This window comes from Lissotriton vulgaris, chromosome 6, assembly GCF_964263255.1.
Source record: "Lissotriton vulgaris chromosome 6, aLisVul1.2, whole genome shotgun sequence".
NCBI classification, from domain to species: domain Eukaryota; kingdom Metazoa; phylum Chordata; class Amphibia; order Caudata; family Salamandridae; genus Lissotriton; species Lissotriton vulgaris.
In genome coordinates this window covers 368123463-368144305 of record NC_141694.1, presented here as the reverse complement: position 1 = coordinate 368144305, position 20843 = coordinate 368123463, and the positions used below count along the sequence as shown (strand labels likewise).

Sequence of the window (20843 nt, the reverse complement as noted above, 5' to 3'; positions counted from 1 at the left end):
TCCTGAGACCCTGTGGAGGGGATTCAGCGGGTGTGTTGCGACGAATCCGGTCTGTATGGGGAGAAATGTGATACCTTGTATGGATTCCGGGGTGCAGTTTGCACAGGCACGATGCGATGTTCTTCGGGGCGGTGACGAACTTCGGTGCAGCGGTGATGCGTGGCGCTGCGTTGATCCTCTTCTGCCGCGGTCCCTTGATGAGTTGGCCCGGTACTCTGCGACGATGTTCGCAGCGACGGGATGCGGTCCACAAGCAAGCGGTGCAACGGTTCTTACAGCGATGGCAGGCTCTGCGACGATACTCACAATGACGGAGATCTCCCTCAACGGGGTGATGCGCTCCGCAAGTGAACAATGCGTCGATTCTTGCAGCGGAAACAGGCGCTGCGACGATCTTCGCAGCGACGGGAATTCTCTTGCACTGTCGACGATGTGCTTCACAAGCGAGCGATGCGTGCAAAATTGTAGATTTTTTTCTTCCTTCTTTTCTAGCTGCCCAAACAGCAGGAAAAAACCAGAGGGGAAGTTGGGGTTGAAGACCTTTTGTTCCTGGAACTTCTTAACAGGAGGCCAGCTTTCCTCAGGGCCTTTGGGATCTCTTCAAGCAAGGGGACACAGCAACAGCAAAGTCTTCCCCTCTCCTTTCCAGAATAGCAACTGCCGGTCAGCCCACAAACACACAGCAGGACAGTCCTTCCTCTTCAGTCTTCCAGCTTTTCTCCTTGGCAGAGGTTCCTTCTTAATTCCAGGATGATCTAAAGTCTTGGGGTCTGGCCCCAGAATTTATACCAATATTTTCTTTGTTCTCTGAAGGCAGAGAGGGGCAGGGTTGTCAGCCGCCCAACAGGAGGTTGAGCCAGCATTGTGGAAGGAAGGCACAGTCCTATTCAGGCCCAAGTGCTATCCCCTCCCACCACTCAAGATGCAGATGGAGCAATTCAGCACAGTGCTGACTCATCCAGCATCCTGGAGCCACCCCAGGCCCCTGTCACTCACAAACCAGACAGTCAATTCACAAACAGGCAGAGGCACACAGAAAGGTCAGACAAGAAAACAGCCACTTTCTAAAAGTGCTGTTTTCAACACAGGATTTAAGAAACATCCTTCCTAACATATGGGTTATTCAATTCTGAGTTCAGGGATACCAAACTTAAATTTTCTATCTTGCTCCTATGGGAAGATATGCAGGTAAACATTATACACAGCATTCCCCATTCTAGCCTACGGGCAAGATAGCCTTTCAATAGTGAAAAACGAAATTGGCAGTATTTCACTATCAGAGCATGTCACCCACACTAGTACATGCTCTTCCTTTCACATACACTGCACCCTTGGGCCTTCCATAGGGGTGTCCAATGTGTACAGAAAGGTAAGGGTTAGGCATGGCCACTGGGGACACTGGTCAGGTCAGAATGGCAGTTAGCAACTGCACACAGGCACTGCAGTGGCAGGCCTGAGACACCATTTTAGGGCTACTCGTGTTGGTGGCACAAACAGTGCTGCAGGCCCACTAGAAGCATTTGAATCACCAGCCCTGGTACATTCAGTGCATTTTACTCGGGACCTACTGGTAAACAAATATGCCAATCATGGATAACCAATTACAATAACAATTTATGCAGAGAACATATGCACTTAAGCACTGATCAGCAGTAGTAAAGTGCCCAGAGTCATATAGCCAATAACCACAGGTCAGGAAAAATAAAGGAGGAAGAAGCAAAAAGTTTGGGGATAACCCTGCAAAAAGGGCCATTTCCAACAGCCCCAAAACATCCAACTCCTATTAGTGAAAGTGCAAAAGTGTCAGTCCTTCCCATTGATGCAAAATATATATAAATATTCCTGACAATCCCCATTTTCTTCCCATTTTCGATGTTAGATTGTATATGTTTTGGTGTCATTTCATAAATGCAGGTAAGAGTGCAAAAACAGTACTAATTTACGTACTTAAAAAAGACTCTGTGAATGGGCTCCACATTTAAAAAGAAAGAACATGTATTTTAGTTACAGGTTGGAAAAGAGGGCAGTTAAAATGTGATTTGCACAAATATAATAGAAGATCATAGCATCTCTTCAGGGTCACATCTGGCTTTATAAGCAATTATAAAATTCACACTATAATCTGATATAATACAAGTAAACACAATAAGATGATGGACGGAGCACTGAAACTTTTCAGACACTCACCCCCAGACACTATTAGAGCTGGGTGAAATCCATCATTGTTCCTTAGCTCACTTTGCATCCCCAGTTCAGACACAGCCATATGCAAATCAGTCTTGACCTTATTCCTCATGGGACCAGTCCAACCCGAACTGCCAAGCCAGGTCTTTTCCAGTCTGAAAACAAGCATCCTGGGACCGGTTTCACGTGAGTGTCTGAAAAGTTTCAGTGCTCCATCCATCGTCTTATTGTGTTTGCATATAATACAAGTAACTCTGCAGCAGGTGACTATTTGTGTCCTGTGGAGGAGGTTTGGACCCCCTTAGCTAGCTATATGAACTCTTGGATCACAATCCTTTTTAAAGTTTAAGACGTTTGCAAGTTCCAGTCTTTGAAAAAAAGGCACAAAGCTACAGTATATTGAACTTTTTATGACATATCAACATCTGCCCTGGCCCTACTTTTACATTAACTCTGTGTTCAAGAAGGGACAGCTCAGTTGCTTTGAACACAAGCTGCTGATTTTCCGAGAAAAAGGCTCTAAAGAAAAGTTGCCTAAAACATCACCTCCCAAATTAGCAGCAGGCACAACTATGGTTTTCTGGCGCTATCAAAGTGCTACTCCACACAATTAACAGATCCAAAGTGTCCTCTGAACAAGACTTTTGGAGGACGGTAGGTACTGCCAGGGACAGTGGGAATATTTCAGAGGAGAGGTGTTGCAGCATAATTGGTGTCAATAGACTAGGTGCTGCTGGGTAAGCACTTAAGCACATCGCATGAGGCACTTAACTTAATGGACCAATGTCTGGGAGCTTGTCAGTTACATTCTAGATTTTCAGCTGGCAGAGAGGCATCTGAGAGAACAGAGGCACACTCAAGCCCCTTTAAATCACCGACCAGATCTCAGAGTAAGGCTTAGGAGTGTGTTTCACAGGTGATTTATTTTGAACAGCTACTTGATGATTCAAACGGTTCCAGAGCCAACAGACACTGCCTTTTCCAAATGTGATAATACAAGCTCACCAAACTCACCATCCTACAATCCTCTCTGCACGTACTCAAAACCTGTGATTAAAAGGGTGTCCTTTAGTTTGGTTCTGGTTAGCTGGTGCACAGAGGACAGTGTGGCAAAAGAGAGCGAAGCATGCCAAACCCTACATCTGCCACCAAGTACTGCTGTGATTTATAAGATAAAGTCACGATTCTGTAAAGCACAACATATTGTTAAATCTTTTACACTGTTCGATGCATAGCCGCAGAACCATACGCTCGGTGGCAGACTGTTCTTTGGCCGAAGGTTATTACCTCAAGAGCCAAACCTCGGTTTAGTGGTTATGCTTGGATTTAAGTTTTTGTTTCAAACCCTAAACATAAATTATCTAGATAATATGATATTTTGAACAGTTTTTGATGTACTAAATCGTAAGTTATGTATTTTATGAAATATGACATTTGACGGTTTGGTAGGTATAGAGTCTTCTTTTCTTATTTTGTATCATGATATAGTTTTTGTTTCCAGATGTGGCATTCTGTCAGCTAATTCATTTAACATTCCCAAATATTTTCAATTTAACTAAGCTGAGGGTGTGGGGTGGGGGGGTCACCAGGATCTATAATTATGCGAATATTCATCGATTCCACCGTCTACTAAAAGGACAGGATACAATTATGTCCAATGAAACACAGAGAAAATATGTATAGTTTGTGTAAACAGAGAACTAGACTTTTTTTCTTTAATATGTCTGTCTTTCTGGGCGAACCTACCTTTTCTAGACCCCGGTTCCACATCAGAAAAATATTGTCATAACAACAGGTGTCACCCTGAAGCATGATTGCTGGCTGCCCATCTCTTCATGCACAGCCTGAACTTTACGTTCCAGTGCCATTCTGACTTCCTTGGCAACGCTTAGTGCCCCATAAAAAGCTGAGGGTATCCCCGAGGGGATCGTAAATGCAAATTCCCAGGCTGATGGGGCCCAGAGAGTTTCCCCCAGGGAACCCAGCTGCTCCAAGCAGCTGTAATCTACAGGCAAAAACATGCAGCCGAAAAAATGGCAATAACCATGGGAATCATAAGTAGCAAATATGACTCCCCTGCTATTCTATATTTTTAGTGGATCCTACGTGGTCAAGTTAAATCAACTATCTCAAACCCCTAGAGATATTGAAGCAGCCAGTAATGGCCGTTCGGAGGCTGGAACTGCTGGTTCCTTTAACACAGCATTCCTAATAACAAACCCATGTCAATGGCCTTCACAGATAGACCACTTCATAATGCTCAAAAGGCTCCCAAACAGAATTATTGAGACAAGTCACTTCAGCAACAACGAATGGCTGCTCTTCGGGTTTCTTTGTCTACAGCATTCTGATTGGTTGTCGGGAAACAAATCCAAATATCTCCTGCACTTTGTCCTTCTCTGGACCATTTTGAGTTTGAGGGAGGAGCAGATGGCCTGACCAAGAGCGGTGTCTGTTGGTCAGGCCTCTAATGTCGGCACCTATCTTAAGCTGTGTCAAAAAATTAAGACAGGCCGAACCAGGTACACTAGAATCTCTAACCTGGAAAGACATCAATAAGACCAACCCAGGGGGAACATTCGGCCGCCTCTTGAATGCCTATATTCACCAAATGTCAGCTGCCGAACTCTGGGCCCTTAACCCCAGTCAGACTGTTTTTAAAAATATAATCAAAAAATGTGTAAGAATGAAATCTCTGGCTGCAGACAAAGCTCTAGTCACAAAGCGTAGTCATTCCTGGGCAGTAGTCAATTCCAACAAACGACTAACCCCTGCTGCCTACCTCTCCACGACATTTTCACTTCATCTAAAGCGCTGTCTGATTGCTCTAAGAATGGGAGATTGGCGCTTTCTTCAAAATCTACCCACCTGGCGCCGCAAGAAGGAGGCCACAACATGTAGAGGATGCGGGTTAGCAACTGAAACAATTTTGCACGTGGTCTGCCTCTGCCCTACATTTAATTCTCAACGCAGGCGTCTGCTTAAGCCAGAATGGAACAGGTTGGGGGTTCGGTCCCGTAGGCATGCCATTACTGCTGCTTTGTCTTTAGATAATATTATTTTAAACATAAATGTGGCCAAATTCATTCAGCAAGTATACCGTAACCTAGATAAAATGGACACTGCTGAGGTCTCTGCTCATCGCTAAATCTGAATATGCATTCTAATAGAACTTGCAAAGACCGGAAGGGCTAATCTTCAAATTGTAATGTTTTAACTGGCATGCTTTAAGCCACATTTTATTGTTTGCTTCTCTTTTAATCATTCTTTTACTTCATAAAATTGTATACAATGTGATTTGTGCAACCTTTTAAAGATATGTTTTATATCTAAATAAAGGAATTATTATTATTATTATATAGCGGTGTCTGTTTTTGGACATGGAATATTCCTTTTCAAATTCATTCACTAGTAAATGTTTTTTATCAGGTTTCCCAAACAAAAGCTCAGTCTACGGACTGCAAATGCTGCTTTATATTTTATCTACTTTTCAACCAATAGCTTTATCTACCCCTATTGAGAACCATACAGATGCATTTAACAGGTAACCTTGTCCTGCACTTTTATTATCAAAAAACGTTTACCACATCAGTCAGAAAACTGGAGTAATAGTATTTATGTCAAAAACACAATCAATCAATCAATCAATCAATCAGTGACACTTATAAAGCGCGCTACATACCCGTAGGGTCTCAAGGCGCTGGGGGGGGGGGGGGGTGCTGCTACTGCTCGAACAGCCAGGTCTTCAGCTTCTTCCTGAAGGAGAGGTGGTCTTGGGTCAGGCGCAGATCGGACGGGAGGGAGTTCCAGGTCTTGGCGGCCAGGTAGGAGAAGGACCTTCCTCCTGTGGTTGCTCTTCGGATGCGGGGGACGGCGGCGAGGGCGTGGTTGGCTGATCGGAGGTGGCGTTTGGGAGCGTAGAAGTTGACTCGGCTGTTGAGGTAGCTCGGGCCTTGGTCGTGTAGGGCTTTGTGTGCGTGGGTGAGGAGGCGGAAGGTGATTCTCTTGTTGATGGGGAGCCAGTGAAGGTCTCTCAGATGTCCGGAGATGTGGCTGGATCGTGGGATGTCGAGGATGAGTCTGGCTGAGGCGTTTTGGATCCGCTGGAGTCTCTTCTGGAGCTTGGCGGTGGTCCCGGCGTAGAGGGCGTTGCCGTAGTCCAGTCGGCTGGTGACGAGGGCCTGGGTGACGGTCTTCCTGGTCTCTGTGGGGATCCACCAGAAGATCTTCCGTAGCATGCGTAGGATGTTGAAGCACGCCGAGGAGACGCTGTTGACTTGCCTGGTCATGGAGAGGGAGGAGTCCAGGATGAAGCCCAGGTTACGTGCATGGTCTGTCGGTTTGGGTGCGGTGCCCAGGGCGGGAGGCCACCAGGAGTCGTCCCAGGCGGAGGGAGAGGAGCCCAGGATGAGGACCTCCGTCTTGTCCGAGTTCAGTTTCAGGCGGCTGGTCGTCATCCACTCGGCTACCTCTTTCATCCCTTCATGTAGGTTGGCCCTGGCGGCGGCGGGGTTGTTGGTCAGGGAGAGGATCAGCTGGGTGTCGTCGGCGTAGGAGATGATGCTGAGGTGGTGTTTGCGTACGATGGCCGCGAGGGGGGTCATGTAGACGTTGAAGAGGGTGGGGCTCAGGGATGATCCTTGGGGGACGCCGCAGATGACTTCGGAGGCCTCTGACTTGTACGGTGGTAGGCGGACTCGCTGTGTTCTTCCGTCGAGGAAGGAGATGATCCATTCCAGCGCCTTGTCCTGGATGCCGATGTTGCTGAGGCGCTGTATTAGGGTGCGGTGGCAGACCGTGTCGAATGCCGCGGAGAGGTCTAGGAGGATGAGGGCCGCTGTTTCTCCATTGTCCATCAGGGCTCGGATGTCATCGGTGGCGGCGATGAGGGCGGTCTCGGTGCTGTGTTTGGCTCGGAAGCCGGACTGTGAGGGGTCGAGGGATCCGTTCGTCTCGAGGAAGGCGGCCATCTGCTTGTTGACGGTCTTCTCGATGACTTTGGCTGGAAACGGGAGAAGCGAGATGGGGCGGTAATTCTTGAGGTCGGTGGGGTCCGCTGTTGGTTTCTTGAGTAGAGCGCTGAGTTCGGCGTGTTTCCAGCTCTCGGGGAAGATGGCGGTGTCGAAGGATGTGTTGATGATGTCTCGCAGGTGGGGTGCGATGACAGCGTCGGCCTTGTTGAAGATGTGGTGGGGGCAGGGGTCGGTCGGTGATCCGGAGTGGATTGAGTTCATCGTGCGGATGGTGTCTTCTGTGCTGATCGGGGTCCAGGCGTGGAGGGTGGTGGTGGGGGGGGGTGGCTGGTCGGTCGTGGTGTGCGTTGGTTGGTTGTTGAAACTGCTGTGTATGTCTGTGATCTTGTTGTGGAAGTAGGAGGCGAGGGAGTTGCACAATCATCTGAATCTCAAATTCTCATTACCACTGATCTCCTTCTGGCTTTGACCTTATTTAACATCCTCATTGCAAAGTCTGGCGTGGAGAGCGCGTATCACAAATCCCTCCATGAGCTGTATTAAGACATTAAAGACAAACTGGCCCAGAATGTCTGTAAGGTCACCATGTGAGTCATTTGAGAAATATAATCGCCAGAGGTTTGCAACTCAACAAGATATGAGGTAGATGCTTACGGTGAAAAACTGTCCTGAGGGCAGAATTCTTCAGTTGCATTTGCCTGTGTATCCATGAATAAAATTGAATCATCGGCCACATTCAATAAGTTTAGCTCATCATTACATAGCTTTTAGGTGTTCGATGGACACAGTTGGCTTCAAGGAGCAACAGAGCACTTTCCAAAGAACATTGGCATTGTAGCGGGAAACACATGAACAAGACGTGTTGTACAAACACACTGTGGTGTGTCGGGTCCAGCTGAGCCCTGGAAGCAGAAACCAGAATGTGATGGGGAAGGAGTGGCTTGCAACCCGTCATTGGGACAGTAGTTGACACCCAGAGCTTTAAGCGGGAATATAAAAGAGGAAGAGGAAGAATATACAAGGGGTGTGGCCAATGTCAATAAGGGAGTGGCCTAAGAACATCTACAGTAAAATATTTTGTTTCCCATAGCGTGCCACCTAATCAGTATTGCAGTGCCACTTCACAAACATTCTGTTGTTGCAATCACACACATTACACAACAATGAACATTATGTGTAAAACAAGCCAGAACTATTGGCTCTTCCAATGCTTATTAGCTGGATAAGATAAATGAGTCACAATGATTTTGTTGTACTGAAAAAGTTTCGATTCTAAAAATATGAAACTGTGAATTCAACATTATTTGGGTCTCAATCACCCCTGTCCTTTCCTTCACACCACTTTCCTCTGCACTCTCTCTATTTTAGGCTGGTGCACCCTTTTACTCACTACATTTTCACCAAAATCCCCCATCTGCATATCTCACACCTCATCCTTCTCTTCAGCACCCTCTTTTCACTCACTCTTGAATGTATTTCTTTACATTCTACACTTCTCCAACCCCTGTACGTACAACCACTCACCTGTAAGCACTGCTTTTCTTTAACACTCGCACTATCAATATTGCAACAGTGATGCACCTCCTTCACACACATTCAACAATTATAGATAGAATAAGACTTTTGCTGTGTGCGCTCTACTGAGAGGCCAAGGAATGGATGAGCATGTACTCTGAACTCCTTTGTGACCCATTGAGAGGTACTGTCAGAGACTCAGAGTACCTTGAACTCTAGCTTTCAATTGTGTCCCATCATGAACACTCAACCACAACCTGAACTCACACCCTGGCACCTAGAGTAGACTCAGTTCACAGAATGCACTACACAAGTGTAACATGCTGCACAGATGAAAAACTACAGAAATGAAACATCCTGGAAAAAACAAAAAACTCTTAAGGAATGCAAGATTAAGTAAAACAAGTGAAATGTGACCAGGGACTGCATTGTTGACCTGAAGTAAGTTAACATTTTTTACAGCCGTTGTTCACAAATCAAGCAGTGTTTTTGCCTGTCAAGTTAAGGACATGAATGTAGAGCCTGATACGGATGATATTCTATGTCAGTATTTAATTACTGCCTGGTCTGAGACTCAGAGGGACCGACCCCACTTAAAGCCCTCTTGACAGTTTTCTGCTCCTAATGTACATGCCTCTTCATTTTTGGGGCTCTAACAAGGGGAGGTGAGAAGACCTGATTGTGAGAGATTTTTACTTCCAAACGAAAAAAACACAGATTTTAATTACCTTCTATGTCTTGCATATTTACCACTAACGTGACCACTGCCATCACAGCCAGGAGTGGGACAGCTGCGAAAAGGAAAGAATTAATTATATAGGTGCCAAGACGAGGCCGGGAGATTATGCTAAAAGCAGGCAGTGGGTATTACAGAGATGGAGGCAAACAAAGAGAGAGAGAGAGAGAAATCACATAACAGAAGGGAAAAAGAGGGGATGCCAAATGCGTTTTTATTATCACGTCTCTGGAGATTTCATTTCATCAGTGCAGCAGGGCATGAGCAAGCCACCAATGAACTTGAAAGTGCATTATATCCATTAGAAGGCATGAATTTTCTAAATTGCTAATGGGGATACATTTTACACTCAGAGCACTAACCTGAACAGCTCTTGTATGGCGGGTTCCACGGGAACTGCAGAGAGATGGAAAATGTATAAAAATTTATCATCTATTACAAGGAGCCGTCTGCTGGAGAAAATGGCTGAAAGGGTTGTGTGAAAAGAAGGGGTCAGGATGAGTCGTGCAAAGAGAGTCTGCGGGAGGAAGGTCACCCTGAGCGCGGGCCTTGAGTGATTTAGTGAAGCAAGAGACGTACCTCGAACACCTTTGGAGCGTGTGCGATGGCGCTTCTCGTCCGTATCCACCTCCATCTGGGAATAGATTAGCAGGCAGTCAGTGTCCCTTCCCTGCATGCACAGACTATCAATGTACACAATCAGAAGGAAGGGCTTGCACACAATCTATTCGCAGCATGTTCATTCTATAGCCTTACACATTTATGGTTTTCGTAAACAAATGATTCTATTTGAGTGAAAAGGCTAAAGTGTTACCTGAGATGTCCTGCAAACTGGGCCAGTGCTGTAAAAATACCTCCTTTAGCAGTTCCAAAATCCCAGGCTTAACTTTTCAGACGTTCTCCTATACATAAAAATCTGCACTGCAGCACTTGTGCCCCACTGCTAATCCGCTGGTGTGAGGTGGAAGAGTTGTGTATGTCAGAAAGTGGTTCACTTCCTCCTTCCCCTGCTGACCAGCATCCCATGGACCCTCTCAGTGTAGGATTACCTCCCGTTACAGGGCATATTGACCTTGGGTACTGAATCTCACTGACCAACTGGCTTTCGTCCACATTGCTTAATATAAATGTGCATAATTGTCTGGCTTCAAAATAAATGCAGATATTTTTATGCACAGTTCAAAATCCTGCAAATGTTCAATAAGAAAAGGTCCATGTCTACATCCGATGGTTGGAAGTCTATTGACTAAATCCCTGTGTAATCCGGATAATGAGACCGTATTTAGGGCCATATCTTCAAAATGTACATGCCACCCCTGGCTAACATCGTCAAGAGCCATGGACTCATCATCGTCTCCTATGTGGATGACACCAAACTCATCCTCTACCTTACTAACAACACAACGACCACCAGGGACAAGTAACAAAAATGCATGAATGGCGTGGCCGCCTGGATGAACAACAACTGTCTCAAACTCAACACTGACATAACAGAAGTACTCCTCTTCGGGAAAGGCAATGACACCCTCTGGAACAACGAATGGTGGCCACCTGAGCTAGGCCCAACTCCTAAACCCACCGAACAGAACCGCAACCTAGGCATCATCCTCGGCAGCCAGCTCTCGATAAAGCAGAAGGTCAGCGCTGCTTCCTCATCCTTCGAATGCTCAGGAAGGTCTTCAGATGGCTCCCACCCAACATCAGGTGAACGGTCACACAAACTCTTGTCACCAGTAGACTAGACTACGGCAACACCCTCTATTTTGGAACTACCAACCAACTCATGATGAAACTCCAGACTATCCAGAACACTGTGGCTAGACTTATCCTTGACCTCCCCAGGTGAACTCACTTCGCCGCTCACCTCAGGAACTTCCACTGGGTACCAGTTGCGAAGAGATGTCAGTTCAAGCTGCTCATCTACACTTACAAGGCACTACATAATGAAGGACCAGTGTACCTCAACACTTGAATGAACTTCCATCTACCCATACGGGAAAATCTGCTTCAAATCCCTCTTCCTAGCAGCCGCACATCACATCAGACGGACTAAGAGCGAAGGCCGCTCTTTCTCCGCCCTGGTGGCTAAGACCTGAAACAACCTGCTTATACACTTTTTCAGCTGCCACGTGTGAAAGTGCACCATGCGTTAAGAACCTCAGAATGATTTCTTTCAAAACACATTTAGTTTTATCAATCACTCTGTCTAATGTGATCAGGCACTTCTTCATGTCAGCCAAAATCCGGCCCCTACTTAATCTTGTGAGATCATTACCTTTTAGTTGTATTATCAAGATATATAAAGCCTGGTCTTCTTAGCATATGCAACAGTTCGATTCTTTTGGACTATTTTCACAAGGCTGCACTTTGCTTTGCCCTTGTGGCCTAGGAGTGCTTGGTTCTACATTATCACTGCAGTCAACATTTTTTAACTCAACTGCTAAAATCGGTATAAAGAGAGTTGGGGGAAATGTGATCAAAATGTGGCCATTGCATTGCATCTCTTTTAGATGCTTTAGTTTCACCTTCCTTAGTGCCACACAGCCTTTCCAAGCTGCATTTGTGGCTGCTTCTATCCTGAACTTATTTGCACAAAATGATGGGTATATTTCTCCCATAACGAACAATGTATTTTAACATAATATGATAAACAGCTTTGTCATAGAAGATCTCAGAAATAGTATTATGGTAAATTTAAGTACGAAACAACAATCTTGATTGTAATCTAATGATCTCTATTATTCTGCATTACATTTGTCTTGTGTATGGATATATATATGCCAATGTTAATGAATACATAGACTTGTTTTTGACGCAAAAGAATTGGATATCCGCTAATATCGAAGATGGTTGAAATGTAAAGCGCTCTGACACCCAATCTCTGGGTCTGGTTCGCGCTATAGAAAACATTGGATAAAATGATGGGCTTCTGAACCGATTCATAAGCATGTCGAATGGTAGCCTCTTCAGAGGGATCCATCTTTGTAAAGTAAGAGAACAAGTTCTCTGGATTTCTCTAATGTGAACAGCCAATAACCAGTTTGTAAGCAATTCTAGTCAAATTAGCATTTCCGCATGCCTTCTTCATCTCTCTTCGATTTCCAAACCTTGACCTAATGTGCCCATCAGCCAAAAAGACAAACTTTAGTACCAGCACCCTCGAACTATTTCCTACCTCCATTGAGAAGCCAAGTTCACTCACTTCAAATTCTCCATGAAAGGCAAGACCGAAAGCGCTGCTTTAGGGAACAAATGGCACTTAGTTTGACAAAGTCAGAAGGTAGCCACTTTTGTGTATAGTCTCATCAATCTCCTCAGTCCTTCAATGCTTTCCTCAAATAATGTGTTGTCATTTGTTTATACTGTTTGATATTTGTATGAAATGCAACCCCACAACTGAACATTTCTGCATTTTCCTAAAGTTGAGTTCCTAACCGATGAAGGCTTCGACTTCCTGTCTGATATGTATTACTGGGAAACACCCGTTACAACGCAACTTTTACAACGCACTACCATTACATCGCAACTTTTACAACGCAGGATCCATTACAATGCATGCCTTTACAACGCATGACATTACATAGCAGATGCTATTACAACGCATGCCATTACAACGTAAGTATAGGTAAGTATATAATTTTATTTTATATTTTATTTAACTTTATTTAATTAATGTAATTAATATTAAAAATAAATAAATATATTAATGTATGTATTTTTTAAAAATAAATTAAATATATTAATTTAAGTACTTTTAAAAAATAAGTATGAATATAGGAGTATATGTTTTGGGGTACTGAGGTATATGTTTTGGGGTGTTTGGGTATTTTTAGGGTTTAGGGCTCGGTTTGGGTTATGGGGTACAGGGGTATTTTTAGGGTTCAGGGCTAGGTTTGGGTTATGGGGTACAGGGGTATTTTTAGGGTTCAGGGCTAGGTTTGGGTTTTGGGGTACAGGGGTATTTTTAGGGTTCATGGCTAGGTTTGGGTTATGGGGTACAGGGGTATTTTTAGGGTTCAGGGCTAGTTTTGGGTTATGGGGTACAGGGGTATTTTTAGGGTTCAGGGCTAGGTTTGGGTTATGGGGTACAGGGGTATTTTAAGGGTTCAGTTTAAAAAAAAACTATGTTAAATAAATTAAATTAATTAAATTAAATTAATTAAATTAAATTAATTACAATTTTTTAAAAAAAGATATACTTACCTATACTTACGTTGTAATGGCATGCGTTGTAATAGCATCTGCTATGTAATGTCATGCGTTGTAAAGGCATGCATTGTAATGGATCCTGCGTTGTAAAAATCACGTTGTAATGGTATGCGATGTAAAAGTATGCGTTGTAACGTCATACATCCGTATTACTCCTTGATGCACACTAACCCTTTTATTTCTAAGCCTCAGAATATGCAAGCTGCCTTCTCTGTCGAACTTTATGCTAATTAAGGCAGGTTGCTGGTTGACAAATATTCAAATGCCCTGGCTCCCACGCGGGGGTGACAGCGCGAGTAAAAAATGTCTGGTCTCTTATCCATGTTAGTCCTTGTCTCTGAAGGTGAACTCTTTGGAAGTAGGGCCTTCACCACAACTGTTTCAGGGAACTCAAATGCCTCTTCTTACAACACATTATTCTTTCCGGCGTTGAGCTTTTAAACTAAAAAAATGGTCCGACTTCATTTTTTTGTAATTTAGCATTTTTTCCAGTTCTGAGTTATCAAACCTATTTTTATAAGGGGTCTGTGGCAGATGGTTTTGAAGAAATGAAAACTGCCAACCTGGATAATGAGAAACCAACTGAAACCAATCTTATTTAATCGAATAGTCTCCCACGTGCATGGCCTAGGCAAGATAATAAATTGACCTGTATACAAATTCATTGATTTAGAAATCACTTGCAAATGAATGAAAAATTTGCATTGATTACTCTGTCTACCTATCTCTTTTCTATCCCTTGAACGTCTCTAAACACTTATCCTTTAGTTAAGTTTCAAACTCTATTGTTTCCTCTTTGTCTCTTGGCCATCTGCTAATTATCTTCTCACTAGTTAAACTGTAGGATGCTCTCATGGACACGTTGTAAGCTATTTTTACGTTTTCCTTTTGCTTTCTTGACTCAATTAACTCTTGTTTTGTGACTGGCTTGTACCTGCTACCTGATGTCACACAAATCCTATTTTCCTTGTTGTCAAACCATTTCTCATTCTTCCTTTATGCTTACCTAGATGTTCAGTTCACGAGCCCCAACCATCTTCAGTTCTATGTTCTTCTCTCATCAACAAACAATACATATTTTGTTTTTCACAAAGATCTCATCCTTGAGCTAACCTACCACAATTTATTAATGACTTCACATGTTATTCTCCGATTAAAGAAGCAAGCAATTGTTCCATAGAGCTCAGACAAATATAGACCGATCACTAATGGACAAACACTGGCTAAAATAATTCAAAAAGCTATGTTCTTCCACCTCACTGACTTAATTGAGGAACAGAGTGCAGTTTGGCTTCTGTCCATGCCACGGGACACAAACATGCATCATTGCAACCCAGGATAACCTCAATCTCGACTTTATGAGAATGGAACTGCTGTCTTCATTGCATTGTGCTGTAACTGAATTTGGTGTGCTTCTTTATTCCACTTTCCACACATGTCAGTGTGACATTTGTGTCCATTAAGGCATAGACTTATTTCCTCACTCCTCTTGCATTACAAACATTATCATGGAGACTCCATATTTCATGTCATATCCATGTCCAATCAAGTGTGCTGCACATCTTTGAGTCCTGCATGCTAACCTGCTACAGTTATGCTGATGACACTGAGAACCTTATGAAAGTTGACCTACTCAGCTATTGGCAGCTCTGTTCTCATTTCCTTTGTCTCTGCCCTCTTTGCCTGGATGATCATAAATTATGTGAAACTACATTTTGAAAGATATAAATCCTAGAGCCACATACTGGTGGGAGATGGAATTAAGCACCCAATCATCGTGGGAACCCATCATTCTAAAGCCCTAAAAAAATATTTGGCTCTAAAACCAGCCTTGAACCCCATGTTAACATGGCCAACAAATCTGAGTTCTATTGACTGAGATCTAGGGGTGTGGGAAATTTGCAAGCATTGTTTTGTAAAGGAGATGTCATTTTCAGACAATTGCAAAATTTACACAATACATGTCAGTAGAATATTTGGGTATTCCCATAAAAAATGGAAAAAAACATGCAAGATAGTGGGGTGAGAGTGGTTTGAGGAGAAATAACACATTTTAGAAAGATTTTTCCCACTCAAATCACTCTCCCAAGGGGAAACATCCCTAAACATCTGCCTTAAATGACATGGTGAAAATTGTACACACATTTCAAATCATGTGAAATTCAGGAATTATAAATGCCAGTGTAATTATGTGTACCTGTGTAACCAAAAAAATGCACGGGCAAAAGAACTCTCTTGAGAATCTTCCCTATCTTCACTTTTCAGTAGGCCTTCATTAGCCTTGTGCTCTCCCATCTCACTTAATTCTAACCTACCACTCAAAAACTATCAACACCTGAGGTTCCGTGACAATTGTAAGTGGTGTTTTCGACTCGCACGAATATGGTCGAGTCTGGTATCTATGAACCGCAAATGACAAGTTTAATAAGTGTGCGCAGTTTCGCTGTGCTAACTTAAACCGTTTGTTTGTTATGTGGGTTTTTCATCTGTACCCACGGGTTCCATCTTAGATACGGCATCCATTTTGTCTCTTGCCCTCAAGTAGCCAGCGAACGGACGCTGTCCGCTTCGCGACCCTGGGACTCCCAAGATATTTGCGGAAGACACATGTTCTTTGTAAATGTCTTTATGACGAGGTGGTTGCTGCTGTAAGGCAGATGGCGCCGTACGAGGCTCATCTTGCCGCACGGGCTTATTGTCTCAGCCGTGCATCTCATTAGGCACGTCCCTTTGATGCCTGTATCTCGTGTTTCCCGACACCTCCCCTTTTTACACCCTTTCCGATCTCCCCACTGTCTCCGTCTTCCTCTGCACCTGTTTTCGTTCCTATTTCGATCTATTTTACTGCTGATTGGAATTTGCTAATGGTGGGAAGATGGGTTTTTACAGTTGGGAACCGCCAAATGTTTCCGCACTTATGTTCCGGACCTTGTGTGTTTCAAAGTGACCAAAGCGACCCCTCTGGGGGATAATTGTGGGAACCGGGTTGTAAACTTTTGTGTATCATGTTATCCTATGGGTAAAAACTGTATAAAAGGAGCGATCCACAGAACCAATTTGAAGCAGTCTCCCCGAACTACACTCGATGTACTTCCTGTGATTTCTGTGTTCCCTGCAGCAAATAAACCTTGAATCTTTGACGTCAAAGGAAGTGTCCCGTGTCTCTGTGACTTGTACGCCGGAGCAGGTTACCCACGAAGGTTTCAGGTGTTGTGCCCTGGCACCGCTGGGTCCAAAAGAACCCAGTCCTTCAGTTGGCACCCAACGTGGGGCTGCATCAGTGGTACCGGTCCAAGCCCGACGATCGTGAGGAACTTCGTGTGAAATCTCCGAGGGAAGGTGCACTCCGCTTCATCGATCCTGTTGTCGAAATAAGTGGCCCGAAGACTTTTCCCGCGAAGATTCCCGCCTCCGGACGGCTGCGACGGACTGCTGCCCTGACTGTAGACCTGTTTTGGCGCCTGGCGTAGACCTTGGTATAGCGAGACGATTGACGGGCCTTCCTGGTGACGCCATCGATCTTTGAGTTAAGTATTTGTGGGTCGCTCCCAGAGTTCTTGGTTGTGGTTACTTAGTGGTTGCATGGTTCCATTGCATTTATGGTTCTTGGTACTTCGTTGTATTGTTTGACGACTGCAGCCGCCAAAAACCGAGGGTTTTGTTCTTTGCTGGGACTTGGTAAATCCCGTAACCCTTGAAGTTTGTGAAACTCGGCTAGTGTGCAAGATGCCTAGTCGCAGTACTTTGTTCAGTTGTTTCAGACCTTGTGGTGCGGATTCCCGACTGGAGGACTCGTGTCCGATACCTCCGGTTGGAACTCCTACTTATGACTTGTATAGTAAACATGGGCTAGGCCCGATTACCTTTAACGATTATTGGGTTAAATATACAAAGAAAGACGGCGACCTTCGTTGGCCACCTCACGGTAGCTTCGAGGCGTCGATCTTAGACAATCTAGAAATAAAGTTGTTCGAACGTAAATCAAGGCCGGCCATGTTTGATGCCTTTCGGTTGTGGCGCAAGGAAGCCCGACAGAAAGAGATCAGACAGAATAAACGTAGTCAGCGAGATAATGTTGCTACCATAGTGAAGAAAGCTGAGCAGTTCCAGCGTGATAAGGAGGATAAGGATAAGGAAGTGTTCGAAAGACTACAGCGTATGACCATAGATAAATGTTATCCTGCTTTGCCTACGGAGTCGGATAAGAAGGAAGAGGCAGTTGAGGATCCTTTAATGTCCTATCTTATGAAGTCGCCACCTCCGTACGTACAGGGTACCGCAGCTCCTGTGGTCCCTGCTGTACCTGTTCTTCCACCGATTGTTCCTCCACCTGTTCCTCAACCTGCACCCGCTCTTCCGTCTGTTCCCGCTCCCTTGTCTGTTGCTATCCCTACGGCTCCTCCGCTTCCACATACTCCTGCTCCCGCTACTGCTCCTGTTTTGTTAACCCCTGTTGCTGCTACTGTTTCCACTCCTTCTCTTGTTAGTCCTGTGTCGTATCTCTCTCCCTCTACTCGTAGTCGTAATTCTCCCCTTGCAGCTAGTTTCTTTCAGTCGCTCGGACCTGTTCATGGGTCTGCTGGTTCCGATGGTCCTCAGAGACGTAGTCAGCTTCCTGGTAACAGGGAACGCGTTGCGCTATACAATATGGCGATGGGTTGGATGGTAAATCCTCAGAGAAGTCCTCCCCGTGTTGTCCTCGAAACATTTAGTCAATTCAACATACCAACTCAGAGATATGTGTTTGACGAAATGTGCAAGTTCCTTCATGATCAGATAGCGGCCGACGCGCCTGACGAGGTGCTGACCGCCCTGTCTGAGCTTCGGCTTCAGTTCGCGACTGGACTGATAGTAGATACTAATGTCCGACGTGCTATTGAGCGATTATTATCCTTCCGTCCCGCTCCAATACCTCATGCATTGTTTGTCGAGGATATTGAACACCAACCAGACGAGTCTGGCCAATATCCTATGCGTGAAGTTCCGCCAGTTTGGATACCAGCTGATACCAATGCTAATCCTCAGGTAGTGGCGCACTTTGAGAGAGTGTGGATACACCTCCCATGGAAATGATCGGAAGTGCTTCAGGTGAAACAATCCTTGCCCGATCCTCGGAAAAATCCTACTGGGTATTATAAGGAATTATCGCAGCTCGTAGATGCTACGGTAATGAATCTTGCCGATATCGACATGTTGTTTGGCAACGTCGTACCGCAACCGGTATGGGCTAAGATTCGTCACCAAGATCACGCAAATGAATTAGGCGGTGATTGGGCTGCCATTACAGCGGCAGATGCTGGACAAGTGGCTGCTGCTAAACCCGACCAGTTGATTACTGCTCTTCCTCAGCGAATAATAACGTTAATGAAGACTCTTATGCCATCTATGAGGGTAAATTGGGATAAACTGTCAGCTTGCAAACAAAAGAAAGATGAGAGTGTTTCGGACTTCTTTACGAGGTTTGAAGAAGCATTCATTGACCACAGTGGACAGGATATGGGTACTGAGGGTGGACAGAGGTTGTTTGTGGATAAATTTGGTTCGAACTTGTTGCCCGATTTGAGCAATAAATTGAAGAATTCAGAGAGTGCATGGGCCGTTTCTACCTCAGCTCAGATATTGGCTACGGCACAATATTATGAGAATAGGGAGAAAGAGGAGAATGACCGTGCTGACAAAAAGACGAAAGAACTAAAAACTAAAGTGTTGTTGCAACAAGCGTATCCGCCGCGTTCTAATCAGAATGCGCCCCAACAGAATAGATCGCAGTCGCAATCGAATCGATCACAGCCACGTAATGATTCCTCCTTCCAAAGATCCTCGTTAGGGTACAATCAATGTGCTTATTGTAGACAGGAAGGACACATTAAATTTAATTGTCCTGCTTTGAATGAACGTAATAGTGGTAACTCGTCTAAAGGAGGCCGTGGTGGTTCACAGCACGCATCACGTGGTAGAGGTCGTGGTGCTCAGAACGATCGCTTTGACAACTCGTCTAATTCTAATAACTGTTTCGATCAACGTGGATCATCGCAAGGACGATCTGCGCAGTACAATGTAGACGATTATTACGTCGATCAGGGAACTGACGACAGTAACTACTAGGACAGCCAAAGACAAGGAGAGGGAGTGGTATCAGTTCCGGTTGATCAGAGAGGGCCTTACGTCGCAGTTGCTACATCGGGCGTCGTTGAGCCTTTTCTGTTGGACACTGGTGCAGCGAAAAGTTCTATCATGCATTCGAAACTCCCTGGCGCACCTTTGTCTGGCTTAACAAATGTTTCCGTTGGATTCTCTGGCGCCCCCGTTAGCAATCCAGTTTCGCGCCCTTTGCCCCTTCAAATTGGGCCACGTGAGCTAGAAGCTCCGTTGATTTTGACTACTGGTTGTGGTGAAAATCTTTTGGGTCTGGATTTGCTTAAACGTTTGTACGCAACTTTGTATTGTTCTCCTGCGGGTGTAAAGCTTACGTTAGGAGAGAGGGTAGTCTCTCCCATGTATTTGTCCCTCGATAAGCTTCCACCGGAATTGAGTTCTCTTCCTGCGTCTTTGTGGGCGACGGGTCCAAATGATGTGGGCCTACTTGATATCTCCCCCTATGTTGTTCAGTTGAAATCGAATGTGCGATTGCCACGTATTCCCCAGTATCGTATCTCCCTTGATGGTGAACGAGCTTTGTTAGCGATCATTTATGATCTGATCGAGAAAGATGTTATTGAAGAGACTCGGGGAAACGTGTGCAATAGCCCTGTACTGCCCATTCTTAAACGTTCAGATCCTACAAAACCGCCTGTTTATCGCTTTGTTATCGATTTACGGGAGGTAAATAAAATTGTGGTTCCTCAATTTCCTGTTGTGCCTGACATCACGGCGCTACTGACTCTGATTCCAGCTACTGCTTCATGGTTTTCGGTGATTGACTTGAAAAATGCGTTTTTCAGCATCCCGATTGCCGAAGAGAGTAGGGACCTTTTCGGTTTCTCTCTCGGTGGACGTAGTTTCCGGTTCAAACGCGCTCCTCAGGGCTACTGTGAAAGTCCATCGATTTACAGTCAAGCCTTGAAGGGTCAGCTGGATGCGTTTCGGTTGCCGGTTGGTGCGGCTTTAATTCAATACGTTGACGACTTATTGGTGGCCGCTGATACTCAGGACATTTGCAAAATTGCGACAGTGTCGTTGCTGCAACATCTCTGTGAATTAAATCACAAGGTGTCACCTTCTAAACT

The 20843-nt window shown here is 44.8% G+C and overlaps 1 protein-coding gene across 1 annotated transcript in view; it reads right to left on the bottom strand.

Annotated features, from left to right (window-relative positions):
• The window catches only part of MYT1L (myelin transcription factor 1 like), a 1231183-nt gene that overhangs the window by 406903 nt on the left and 803437 nt on the right, over nt 1-20843 (bottom strand). Inside the window, exons 4-6 of the mRNA XM_086926390.1 lie at nt 9988-10042; nt 9771-9804; nt 9401-9463 (exon numbers count right to left, since the gene is read on the bottom strand). Of these exons, the coding sequence (XP_086782516.1) occupies nt 9401-9463; nt 9771-9804; nt 9988-10042 (152 nt within the window). The remainder of the gene's footprint in view (nt 1-9400; nt 9464-9770; nt 9805-9987; nt 10043-20843) is intronic.